We start from the raw sequence: 14455 nt of genomic DNA on the forward strand, positions 1-14455 counted from the left end.
ATTTTCCTTTCTATACTCAAGTTCAAAAACAGTGTGCATGATTGAAATTCAGAAGCATAAAAATTGAAGATAATCATTCCAAAACTTTGTGTAACTTGATTTGTTTTTCCTTCAAAAATTCATAGAAATTCATAGTCTAGTCCAAAAGCTTTGAAATTTGAAATTGTAGTGTAGAACATGTGCAGAAACCTTCGGACATGAAAATTCCGGCCATTGGGGCGGCGCGTGCCGTTATTACACGCGCCACCGTTATGGCGCGTGGCGATGATGCCGACGCACGCGCGGCTGAGATTTTCCGAGAAGACTTCATTCATCAAGATCTACAACTTTTGTATACAAAGTTTTCTGAGAAAAGCAACATATTTTGCTCAGAATTTGAATTTTAAAAATGCATGGGTAGCAAATTTGCTATTGGAAAATAATAGCTTCCGTGACTTTCCGGCCGATTTTCCGACATGTATAGATTATACTCAACACAAAGAACAACATTTATGTTATAACAAAATCTAAAGAAAGCGTTAATCAAGAGTTTCAAGTGCATGAACATGCAATCAAAAAATGTTATTTCTAAAAATATACTTTGTAAATTCTCATGATTTTTTATTTATTTGAAGTAAACCGTGAATTGTTTTGCTACACCTCCTGCACCAACTTGTTTCTAGGTATGATAGGACGTTTAGGTAATTTTTCCAGAATTTTTTGACACTGTTTACTAATTTTCAAATGTTTTCTTCATTTCTTGCCATTTTCTCACCCATTTTTCTTCCCCTCTCTTTTCTACTAAATTTTTGCACGAATTTTTTTTAATTGTTATTTACGCCTAAATCGACAAAATATATTTTTTATTTTTCAGATATTATACAGTCATTTTATTGATGGCAGCCGGATCTGGGAGATATCTACCTATTGTGGTCATGGTAAATAAGAGGAAACCTGATTAGTACAAGAACTACCTGATATTTCTCAAATAGTAAACAATTTGGCCTTGTAAATACTCATATTAGAAAAAAAATTTGTACAAAAAATAATCGAAAAAAAATTTGGGATTTAATCTTGATTTCAACAATGAAATTTGTTCTAATGGAGGCAACGAGCTTGAAGTTTGCACTTTAAGCATATCTATCGATTCTTGGATTAAAAGTTGGATGTTGGTTGTGTAATTGCAATTGGGAGATGTGTTATGAAATTATTTATGCATTAATCATTAAATTATTAAGTTTAATATATGTTGTGGTTTGTTACAATTACAAATACATTCTGGAAATTTTTTTAAGGAATGGTTTGCAAAAGTGCTCAAATTTAGGCTTTGGATACTTAATTTCTCCTGAGTGATACCCAATTAATTTTATAAATTGATAATAGACTTCTTAAACTCGATTTCATGTCATTCAACAAGTACCTAAATTTTTTCTTGTGATTCTTGATGTTGCCCTTAAATACTGAATTTTTTTTATTTTTTCTGTAAAAAAATACACTTGAAATTTAATTTTGAATGACTTATTTGGTGTTCATGAAATAATAAGATGATAGATAATGGTATATAAAGTACCTAATTTTTGTCAAGTAATAATTGATGTGGTCTTTTTAAATACTAAAATTAGATTTTTCTGTGCCAAACATACACTTGAAATTTAATCTTAAATGACTTATTTGACGTTCATGAAATAACAAGATGATACCTAAAGTGATATAATAAGTTCTTAATTTTTGTCGGCTGACACTAGATGTGGCCCCTTGAATACTCAATTTCTGTTGTTTGTATTGTCAAAAATACATTTGAAATTTAATATTGAATTACTTATCATTCATGAAATAACAATATGATATCCAAATTGGTACGTAAACTACCTAATTTTTGTTATGTGATACCTGATATGACCCTTTAAATATTAAAATTTGTCAATATTATTTTGTCATGTATGAAATTAATGAATTATAAAATGCTCATTAGTATTAATGCATAATACATATTGATATTCATTGAATGACTTATTTAATAATCATGAAATATGAAAAGGATACCTAAATTGGTAAAGAAAATACCTAGTTTTTGCAAGGTGATATTTGATGTGACCTTTTAAATGCTAAAATTTGTCAAAATTATTGACATTTATAAAATTAATGATTTATAAAATAATCATTGGTATTAATTCATAATACTTATTGGTATTCATTTAATGACTTATTTGGCGTTCATGAAACAACAAGAGGATACCTAAATTAGTAAATAAAGTACAAAATTTTTGTCAGGTGATATTTAATGTGGCCATTTAAATACTAACATGAGTCAAATTATTTTGTCATTTATAAAATTAATTATTTATAAAATACTCATCAATATTAATTTACAATACTTTTTTATATTTATTGAATGACTTATTTGACAATCATGAAATAACAAGATGATTCCTTATTGGTATTAATCCATAATACTTATTGGTAATCATAGATTATACTTATCAGTTTTATTTTATTATATTTATGAGTGTTCATTAATAATAATCATTAACATTCATTAAATAACAAGAGAATACTTCATTTGATATCATTTTTATTAGTATTCATTTATAATACTTATTGGTAATTATTCATTATACTTATTAGTAATTTTTCTTTATACTTATGAGTATTAATTTATAATATCATTAAAATTAATCTATAATACTTATTGGTATTCATTAAATAACAATATTTTATTTGATATCATCCTTATTAGTATTCATTCATTATATTTATTAGTAATCATTCATTATACTTATGATCATTCATTTATAATAATTATTAATATTCATTCACGATACTTGTTGATATTCATTAATATTAATATTTCTTATTAATTTTCATTTACAATACTTCCTGATGGTATCCGTGAAGTTAAAATATCATACCTAAATTGGTACATAAAATACATAATTCGAGTAACCAGGTACTTGATTTGTACTTGTAAATAACTAAATACCATTATTCAATTATTTGGGGATGTAAATAACATCCGTGAATTCAAAATAAGATACCTAAATTGGTACACAAAGTATCTGATTCGTGTCAATATGTACTAGATTTAGCCTTGTAAATACCATTATTCTCTTATTTAGTACAAAAATAATACTTGATTTAGTCTTGTAAATACCCTTATTCCTTAATTTGATACAAAAGTACCTAATTTAAGTAAATAGGTACTTGATTTGGCCCAGTAAATACCATTGTGTCATTATTTGGAGATGTAAAAAAATATATTATGCAGTTAACCTTGAGTGATTTTTGTTGGTGACATCTATGAAGTCAAAATAAATTGGTATATAAAGTACCTAATTCGAGTCAGTAAATACATTTATTTCATTATTCGATGATGTAGAAAAATTCATGAAATGTCTACTACTTAAAATACTGCAAGAATTTTTTTTTTGGTAAACTAATTTTTGAAAATAATTTAAAATACGTGCATTCAATAACAGCTGTCAATCACACGTTTTTAAAATAAAAAGATTCCACTACTAGTAAAAAAATATTGCAGTTAAAAATGAGCCAAATCATCAAACCCTAGACTGTCGTCAAAATGATTCAAATAAGAAACATGCAAAAATCATGTCAAACCATCAACATATAAAAAAGAAGTGTAAAAAGAATATACATGCTCCCTCCTAACTCATAAACATAATGTGCGGAAAAAATATGGTCCTCGGGTGGCGTGCGCACATCCAATTCCGCCTACTCAGTCTTCGGTACCTCCAGTCTCCTCGTCAATATGCTCACCTACATCATTCAGACCTAGTGAGTCTAAAGACTCAACACACCTGAATCGTTATAACAAGTACATATACATAACATGTAACAGTGAAAAGTATTGTACTTAAAGTAAACTTCATGATCTTAAAAGCATGAACTTAAACATATCGTGTCAAAGCATAACGTGTCCAAAACATGTCTCATCATATCAACATATATGTGTTCATTTTCTTTATTTGAATTCAGATCATTAGTTGTGACTTTCGTATCAGCTCTAGTCGATTGATCCATTTATGTATGACTGTGGTACCCGGCACCCGCCATTAGGCGGGGCGGGGTGGGACGGGCCTCTAAATGGCCAACCCAGTCCAACCCACCTTGGGCCGCAGGTTATACGGGACGACCCGCTTATTTTTTTTAAGAAAAAATACTAAACAGTATCACAGTAAATATAGAAGAAAAATATATTTCAGTCAAATAGTTTCATAAAATACTTAAAACATTGAAATAGGAAATTAAGAAAGCATACAACATAATCCATAAAAAGTAAAGTGCTTAAACCAAACATGAAGAAATTAAAAAAATACTATAAAGTCAATTCTCATTAAATTTCATTCAATCTTGATCTTCTACAATAGCACAGAGATCCAGACTTTACCAGAGTGAGTGATGGAGACGAGGCATAGAAGAAAATTAAAGAAAAAAATAAAATAAGAGAGTGATGGAGGCGCATGAGACTTATTTCAATTTTTATATAAAACTTAAAAATATAAAATTCTACCTTAATTTGGCGGGCCAGCCAGCTCGTTTAAGCCCGTCCCGTCTTGGCCCGCAACCAAACGGGCTCAACCCTTTTGGCCGGCCTCCAAATGGTTTGCTATTTTATCAACCCAACCCGCTCAATTTTTATAGCGGGACGGGCCTGACCCAATTTGACAAGTCTAGTACCCGGCAGCGGGGCCATCAGCGACAGTTTTACTCATCCACTGAGCCTTGGCCTTACATGTTCGTGTTCGTGTTCGTGTTCGTGTTCGTGTTCGTGTTCGTGTTTGTGTTCGTATAAGTCACAGCCAACTCTCATCATTCAAAACATATCATCATATTCATCATTCAAAGAGAGATTTATGGAGTGTCTTTGCGATTAAACGCTCGAAACCCTTGAGTTATTTGCGTAGAACGTGCACCGGAGCAAAGGGGGAGGATTTCTTTGAAAAGCTTGAGAAAATCTCGAATTTCTGTTGTATTTTTCAAGAGGGTGAGGGTGCTGCATGAGGGAGGGGCGGCCAAAATGTAAAAATTAGCTTTAGGGTTTTTAGTGTAGTGTTAAATCCATATATTAAGTGCTAATGGGCTATTAATTAAAAATAAAGGGTTAAAAGGATTTTGAGCCCATTAAGCAATAAAATAAACTCATCAAGCTCAATAACACTCCCAAAAAATATTTCGTTTAGGTACGTTTTTGAAAATATTGTTCGAACCCTCAAAAAGTCTCTCGACTCGCTAAATTTTGCGTACCGGTTAAAAATATGACTTGGTGAGTAAAAATACCCCACCAAAGCCCATTTTCGAAAATCTCACTAAATTACACCATAAATTAAATAATTAGAAATAATTATTTAATAAAAATATTTTTCATTAATATCCCCGGTCTCTGTTCCTCGTTCGAGCGCGAAAACTACGAAAAGACCTTATGCATGAAACTTTCGTAAATTATGCAATTATCATGCAGTATATGCATAAAAATAATTAAACACATATTTTAATAAAAACGCTAGATTGCATACAGTTAGGTTACGTAGCTCGAATTTCCTAGATCTTACAATTCAAGTATCATATGTTTAGCAATTCAGGTATAGTATTTTTACTTCACGAATCTCATCATCAAATGTCAATCGATATTAACTTCAAATTATATATTTTGACATCATCAAATAATCAAATTTGAGTTTTTAAAGGATAAAATCATGTATTTGTGACTCGAATAAGATATTATATGTATTAATTTAGATATCACATTTTTACTTCACGAATGTCATCATCAAAGGCTACTCAAATTTAACTTCAAACTAAATATTTTTACATCCACAAATAATTGAATATGAGTATTTAGATAGTAAAATCAAGTATTTGTAGACTCGAATTAGATACTCTTTGTAGCAATTTAAGTATCACATTTTTACTCAACAAATGACACCATCAAAAGGCAAACAATATCAATTCAAACTAGATTTTTTGACATACCAAAATAATCAAATTTGAGTGTCTAACGAAGGGGTCTAGGGCCTTGTTCGGGGTTGTTTCGAGATGTGGTCCGTTCGGGGTCGTAATTGCACGAAACGTGTCAAAAAAGGGGTGAAATGAGCCTAGGTTAAATCCAAAATCCATGTTTTCGGTTTTGGCTTGGGCTTAGGGACTTCCAGCAGCTTAAATTGTGTCTTAGGATGTTAATAAATGACTGGTATCGGGTTGGTTCGAGTCGGGAGGGTAGTTTTGTCATTTGTTTAACCAAAAACGGAAAACGGTGGCAAACGAGCCATCCAGTAAGCGAATTGAGTCGTTTTTGAAATGTAGGTCCTAAGTACGAATTTCGAGCAAGCTACTGGATATTTTTTGGGTGTTTTTAAAGTTTTAAAATCGTGTCATCTCCTTGAGTCAAAGTTTAAGGTTGTCCGGGTACGTATAGCGTTGAATCGTGAGCGGTCGGTCCGAGGAAATTCGAAGGCGGTTTGCAACTTCCTAAAACAATTCCAAATCATGTTAAATGTAATTTTTAGACGTTTTAAAGTATACGCTTGATATATGCTATTTTTAGAAGTTTTAACGCATTTTGCACGTATATGCTATTTTTAGCAATTCGACGTATATGAATGATATAGAGCATTTTTGGAATTTTTAAAGAATATGGAAAGTTATGAATGTTTTATGAAACGATAAAGTAAAGAAAAATATTTTGAGAAATGTGAATTGATTGAGACGAAAAAGTAGTAAGGGATCTATTGAAAACGAGAATGGTGAACTTGCAATGAAAAGGTAATGATGACCTTGTTTTCAGTGTCCGATTATTCCTCATGACCAAGTGGTTGTCCATGCCCAAACCTCCTGATATTGTCACTATTGACAACCCATACTTGTCCCTAGTCTTGTCATACCATCACTACGTGGGCTGAATGACATGCTAATGGTTTTGGAGTATGACCCTCCATACCTGTGGGCCTAGGATTTACACGTGTTCCGAAGTTCTTGGGCAGTGATCTCTATGTGAGGACACAGACAGGATCCTGATTCATTAAGCCTTCTTATGACGCTCGGGCTAAGCTGAGAACTCGGACTTGTTCGTGGTCAGCTTCTCGTGTTATAGCAAACCCAAGGATGGTCTACAAAAGAGCACTTCATTTACCTAGGCGGGTTCTTACCCCGTCTTTCATTATCATTCCGATCTATCCTCTTGCCCGAATCCTAGGACGTCCCGAGCTCTTCCCGGGGTATTAATTATTTTACACAAGTAACGCGATTTAAGATTGAAAAATAAATTATTTGACAACACGTGAACCTTTACTTGTTTTCCTGCATAAAACTTGTAAACCGTATTGAAAGAATTATGTGACCCTAACATTAAAAATATGCATCCACTGCACTTAAATCTTAGAAAATGTCACCTAATTTGAGCTTAATCAAGTTCTCATTTCTCATAAATATATGTACCCTTTGGATCGTGGCCGAAAGATGTGAAAAATAGGCGTTACATTTGTTGTCCTCGCAATTACATGACGTATACACATTTTAACATTCACCCACATTGATTTGAGCACCCATATGGATGCTCTAATGAAACATTAGCCTAACTCGAAAAATTTCAATACCAATTTCTTATACTTGTAATAAGTAAAACGTTGCTTATATTTTAAACTTCTTTATCAAAAAGATAAATCTAAAAGAGAAAAAGACACGATAAAGTGGTATGGCCGAATAGAGAACAGAAAATTGCAAATTCAAGGCATTATTTATCAGATAAACCATGTTATACACATACCGAAAAACGTTTGCTATTATTTACTAACAACAAACAGATGTGAACTTGGGTTCCACCATAAAGGATAGATAGTTCAGATCATTTTTATGCAATCAGAGGTAAATAAATGATATGAAAGTAAGGAAGCAAGGATGAAAGTTCTCTCCACCATGAAGGACTTCTTCATTCCCCACAAAATCAGGAACTAAGATTTCAACTGCAATGCAAAATCGAACCAAGCAGTTATTACTCAATCCAAATATAGGATAATTAAACTGAAACTGTCCGGTAAAACCAGGCTAGCATCTTCTGTTTTTTGACATTTACCCATGCATTACGACTTAAAGCCAGAATTGAGTTAGCTCCACCGTAAAGTGAGTTTTGTTATTGGTAAAATTGCAAGAGATGAATCGGGAAATTTTCTCTGCATCATATAACAATTAGAGGAAGGAGGAAACAAAAGCTAGACGTACAATCATGCCAAATTTACAAGCATCCCAACTCAAAGGAATGAGTATAAACATACCAACCCGATATTTGAATCCATCAATGTACGTAAAACATATAAACTCACTCACACAAATGAATGATCAAACTATCATTGGGACACGATTAGCCAAAGGTACTTCAACGTAAGCAACTTATTGAGCACCAACAACCAAACAGACTAGATCATTTCTAACAAGTATCTATCAACTTGAAATAAGTCCTATATAGAAGTTTGAGCAATATAATTTGGTAAAATTTTCTGGCAAATCTGAAAATTCTAAAAGATGATTAACACAATCATCAAATAAATATGAATTTAACATTATAACTAAAAATGTTTAGCCATAAATCTTAATGAAAGTAATCTAGAATCGCTGGAATCTTAATGAAACTCAAATAACAATATATAGACATGGTTTGCACACTAAGGACCTAGGCGATGAGTCCATGATCAAAAAATCAATTCCCCAAAGCACCCTCAACTCTAAAAATATTACATGGCTAATGAGAGAATCAAATTGCAAAGAATTAACTACACCACAGTTTGTGGGCCCAAGCTTCCCATGAATATTGCTGTGACTCCATTTTTTTTCACACACAATTGTCAGTGCGTTCGGGGCAAAGAATAAACTTGAAAATTGTGAAGAAAAAAAATCATGGATTGGCATCGGGAGGAAACAAGAAAAACCAATATGTAACAGAAATTGTTACATAATCTCAAAATCTCTCACGCTGCTGATGGTATATACATAAATTCTTATCATTCCATCCACATAAAGAGCCCAATATAACAATTTAAATTTTGTTGCCAAAAAAGAAGTATAAACAACTAATGATGAGCAACTATATATATAGATGATACGTTCAAGGTAATCGAAACCAGAAAATTGCTGCTTGATTTCACAATGTATGAATGTCCCAAAAATCTTTCGTAATATTAAGGCCATCTCCAACCCAAAATTCTATTTTAAAGCAACTCTACTTTAAAATAGTGCAATTTCTGCACCAAATATTATATTCATCTCCAACTCATCTACTTCAAATCTTACTCTAAAAAGAATATTCTCAGAATATTCTTATTTAAAAATATATTTAAATTATTTCTTATTAATTATTAAATATATATTTCTAATTTTATTAATATAATTATAAGTATCGTTTAATATTTATTTAAATTGTTTAATGATTATTTAAATTGTTTAATAATTATCGTTTAATATTTATTTAAATTGTTTAATAATTATTAAAAATTTATTTAATTGTTTAATATTATACGAATTGAAACATAAATTATTTAAATGGATAAAATATAATAATACATGACTTTGAATTAAAAAAACATAGTACAAATACATGACATTAAATTAAAAAATACATTACAAATACAATTTCAAATATTTGAATGACCATATTCATCCCATAAATGATCAATCAAAGCATTTCGTAATGCAAAGTGGGCGTCTTTGTCTTTTATTTTTTTATATCGAGCGAGAAATTCTTGAAATCTGATATGTTCATTGACAACAATTTCTACCACTGGAGTCGGTGCTTCCCTCGCATCTTGAATTGGTGCACTAAGATCACGTTCATCTTCGATTATCATATTGTGCATTATAATGCATGCTTTCATTATATCATGCAAATGATTTTTCTTCCAACCACGGGCGGGAGATGCCACAATTGCAAATCGTGATTGAAGAACGCCAAATGCACGCTCCACGTCTTTCCTGCATGACTCTTGTTTCATCGCAAAATACTGCTTCTTTGGACCACGCGGATCATGGCTAGTCTGCACAATAGTTGACCATTTCGGATAAATACTATCAGCTAGATAATATCCAATATCATATTCTTTGCTTCCAATATTGTAATGAGCTGGAGGAGCAATTCCTTGTGCAAGATTGGAAAATAGACTGGACGACTCTAAAACATTTATATCATTATTGGTTCCGGGCATACCAAAATATGCATGCCATATCCAAAGATCATAATCAGCCACCGCTTCTAAAATGATTGTTGGACAATCACTACGACCTGGATATTGTCCCGCCCAAGCCGTGTGGCAATTTTTCCACCTCCAATGCATACAGTCGAGACTTCCCAACATTCCAGGAAAACCTCGTTGTTTGCCAATATAGAGTAGTCCAGCAACATCATTGGCCGTAGGTGATCTCAAGTACTGCTCAGCAAAAACGTCCACTATAGCTCGACAAAAGTGTTGCATACACTGAATTGCAGTCGATTCTCATATTTGGATGTATTCATCAGTAGCATCTGCAGGTAAGGCATATGCTAGCATTCTCAATGCAGCAGTTGCTTTTTGATTAGTCGACAGCCCGAGCCGTCCCAAACTATCACTTCGTTGTATGAAATAAACATCGTGATTCTGTATACCATCTACTATCTGAATGAAAAGATTCCGAGACATTCGAAATCGTCTACGGAACATTGCTTCATTATATACTGGATTTTCAGCAAAATAGTCGTTAAATAACTTACGATCAGCAATTTCACGGTCGCGTCGAATGAATATGTGACCCGGAATTGAACCTCCATGTGTGACTTCTTTTTCTTGTTCTCGAGATATAGTTGTCAGTATTGCATTGATTCTGTTTTGGAGATTTTCGAAGAATTGAATATCATCTTCATTATCTGACAATGAATATGAGCTAGACGATATTGCATCAAATTGAAAAATTGGATTCATTTTTGTGATATGAAGAATGCAAGATTTATGTGTTAGTAGGATAATACAATCCACATTATATAATGGTAGATTTAGAATGGTAGGTGTATTTGGAACTGTAGATGGATTTGGAACGGTAGGTGCATTTGGAACGGTAGGTGAATTTGGAAGGTTATGTGTATTTGGAACGGTAGATGAATTTGGGATGATAGGTGCATTTGGAACAGTAGGTGAATTTGGAATGGTAGGTGAATTTAGAAGGTTAGGTGCATTTGGAACGGTAGATGAATTTAGAATGGTAGTTGAATTTGGAACGGTAATTGGATTTGGAAGGGTAGGTGGATTTGGAACGGTAGTTGGATTTGGAACGGTAGGTGAATTTGGAAGGTTATGTGCATTTTGAACGGTAGATGAATTTGGAATGGTTAGGTGCATTTGGAACGGTAGGTGCATTTGAAACGGTAGGTGAATTTGGAAGGTTAGGTGCATTTGGACCGGTAGGTGCATTTGAAATGGTAGGTGGAATTTCTACTATAAATATACTCCTGATTGTTTGAATAAATTATCAAACATTACAAATCATACTCCAAATAATATATTTCTTCAAAGAAAATCAATTGACTCCAGTAGCCGAACATCTAACTACTCTATCGAAGAAGATAAGCTATTATGTCATGTTTATCTTGACGTCTCGCAAAATCCTATCATCGGTATAAACCAATCCAAAGATCGATTTTGGAGTCGTATTGAAGAAGCTTTCAATGGCAGCAGATCGAATAACATGCAAGAACACAATAGAAGATCAATGCAATGTCGCATGCAAATTATCCTCCGTGCTGTTAGAAAATTATGTGGCTGTGTAAGCATAATTGAAAAGCTGAAGCTGAGTGGCGCATCCGAGGAAGATATTGTAAGTCTTTAGTTTTAAAATATTCTAGATACGCTAACTTTATTTTTATACGGGTTGGATATTTTTGTGCAGTTGAACCGAGCAAAAGACTTAATGACGCAAGATAAAAATTTCAGTCGAGGATTCAAATTTGATCATGTGTGGCCTATCATGAAAGATTTGGAGAAACTTTCGGCCAACGACAGTGCACCGATACCACTATCAAAACAACATGTCACAAATTTGGATTCGTCACAATCAGATAATCAAGAACCGGAATCTCCAATGTCAGGTTCTCAAGGAATAAATTCATTTTCAATTAATTTAAGTAGTGATGAAAATGCATGTGGAACTCCATCTCAGCGACCACTTGGAGTGAAAAAATCCAAATTAAAGAAAAAAAGAGAAGAAAATGTATCAGATTTAATTTCTACGATGAAGGAAGGTCATCGCGATCTTATCAATGTACTACAAAAGGGAGCTACCGATATGCAACAAAATTATGATATTAAGCTGTTAATGTTGCAAAATGAACAAAAAAAGCTAGAAATTTGTCAACAACAAATAGCATTGGCTGCATTTCAAGAGGAGAATAAAATTTTGTACATGGATCTGACCACAATTGGTGATCCAGAAATGCGTCAAATGGTTCAAAATGAAAGAGCAAGAATTATGCAGAAAAGAGAGGAAGAACGTCGTCAACGTGAAGGCAACACATTTGGAAAATTTTTTGGTGATTTTGGAGGATCTGGATCAGGACATGATTTTCCAGATTATTGATAATTTAGTTTGATTCTCTTTTATTTAATTTAGTTTGATTCTCTTTTATTATCCTTGCACTTAAATTAAATGTATTTGATTTCGTTTTTTTATTTTAATCATGTGTTTGAATGTTTAAATATTATTCAATAAATTTGTGTATTCGATTATGTTATTTACAGTAAAGATTTACATTAACCTTTCAATTTATAGATTAATATGTTAATCAAATAAATTTCAATTATTAATACTAAAAAAATATTTTTTTATTTAATATATTAATTAAATGCTTTTAAATCATTTAAAATATATTAAAGAATTCATATATTATTAAATATATTATTTATTAAATTAATCATAATTTAAAAATAATAAAAAAGTAAATAAAATTTTTTTTTAAAAAAAATACAACACCCTGCGTCAAATTTTGATATCAGGAGATGTTGGGCGCTATTTTGGAATTTGACGCAGGAGATGTTGGGCGCTATAGCGCCGGTTGGAGAGCATAGGACTTGAAAATAGCCTGAAATGCTATTTTCAAGTCCCGGTTGGAGATGCCCTAATAACAGTTATCCTCGACCTAAACAAACCTAATATAAAAACAAACAAAAAATCTATATTAAAACATAAAAAGGTGATATGCTGATCTATTTTGTGGCCAAAACCAATTCAACTATGACTCTTAGATCCATAATAGACAAATAGAAATGGACCAAATACATAGAACTTTAACCACGCAACAATGAAATTAAAATCAGATAAACTTTACACGATACCATGGAGAAATTGAAATCAACCCAGTCAATTCTAGAAATACAAACAAGTTAGACATAGATATAAACTTCACACCATCAGTCCCAAGGTTTATAACCAGGAAAAAAATATTTACTTCTTCATGTGCCTCTGAGCAAACGGAGAATTCTTCTTGTCCTCCTCTAAAAACAAGCCAAAAAAATCAATAAGATAAGGAAGATACCACGTTTCATGACAAAAAAAAATGAAAAAATTCGGAGAAAATAACGAACCCGTGAGGCTGAGGGAGAACTTCGTGATCATGGTACCCGTAATGGCAAAACCTACCAGAAATGGCCAGTTTCGATTCCATTCCCTCTTGAAGAACACTGGCCATGGATCGAATTTCCTCATTTCAACGTTCTGCTTTCAGCTCAAATGTGAATCGGTGCAGGAAAGGGATCGAAAAAACAAAAATGTGAATATCATTTGTAAAGGGGCAGTGGGTTGAAGTTGGGCCTTGTTTAATAACTGGGCTTTGATGCTTATTTTGAAGTGGGCTTACTGAAGGTAGGCCCAGTTAAAGTACTGCATTGATTGATTTGTAGCTTATGACGCATGAGCAACTCTATATAAGCGATATTTATCCTTTCTGACTTTTTATTAAACAATACTGATGATGGGTTATGACCCAACTCGGTTATCCATTTGGATCTAATACCAATTAGAATGGTATGGCCCATCACTACATAATTAAGCTAATGGGCTTTCTATATAATTAATTATTGAAGCCCAATAATTGATGGACACACGTAAAGTTTTAGGCCCATGAGGTTCTTAAAACACCTGCAAATGCCAAGCACCCTCATATTTTCAAAGTAGGTTTTCATTTTGTGCAGTCTCTTTGCTTTCTTTAAAGCTTATTTGGATAATAACTGATCCACCTAAAATCTTTCACAATATCACTCGAGCAACCGCTGATATTTTCCAAACTTTAGGATCTTCTATTCGAATGTTTAATGGCAACATCAATATCCATCTATCGAAATTATATAAAGAATAGGTCTCTTGTGAGACGGTCTCACGAATCTTTATATGTGAGATGGGTCAACCCGACCGATATTCACAATAAAAAGTAATACTCTTAGCATAAAAAGTAATAATT

The 14455-nt window shown here is 32.5% G+C and overlaps 1 protein-coding gene and 1 pseudogene across 2 annotated transcripts; both read right to left on the reverse strand.

Moving 5' to 3' along the window:
- Nucleotides 1-7697: 7697 nt before the first annotated feature.
- On the reverse strand, nucleotides 7698-13796 carry LOC140985760 (ATP synthase small subunit 6, mitochondrial-like). 2 transcript variants are annotated; one of them, XR_012176841.1, is made up of 4 exons: nucleotides 13584-13796; nucleotides 13448-13493; nucleotides 8063-8159; nucleotides 7698-7952 (listed from the first exon to the last, which is right to left on the reverse strand). XR_012176841.1 is itself a non-coding variant. In XM_073453674.1 (3 exons), the coding sequence occupies exons 1-3, from the start codon at nucleotides 13702-13704 to the stop codon at nucleotides 7949-7951; spliced, it is 171 nt and encodes a 56-aa protein (XP_073309775.1). In that variant the 5' UTR covers nucleotides 13705-13795; the 3' UTR covers nucleotides 7698-7948. The 2 variants fall into 2 exon arrangements, 1 of the variants encoding a protein (XP_073309775.1); XM_073453674.1 differs by lacking the exon at nucleotides 8063-8159 and having other exon boundaries at nucleotides 13584-13795.
- LOC140986858 (uncharacterized) lies at nucleotides 9451-12617 on the reverse strand (annotated as a pseudogene).
- Nucleotides 13797-14455: the final 659 nt, after the last annotated feature.

The sequence above is a fragment of the Primulina huaijiensis genome, chromosome 10 (assembly GCF_012295235.1).
Source record: "Primulina huaijiensis isolate GDHJ02 chromosome 10, ASM1229523v2, whole genome shotgun sequence".
In the NCBI taxonomy this organism is placed as follows: Eukaryota; Viridiplantae; Streptophyta; class Magnoliopsida; order Lamiales; family Gesneriaceae; genus Primulina; species Primulina huaijiensis.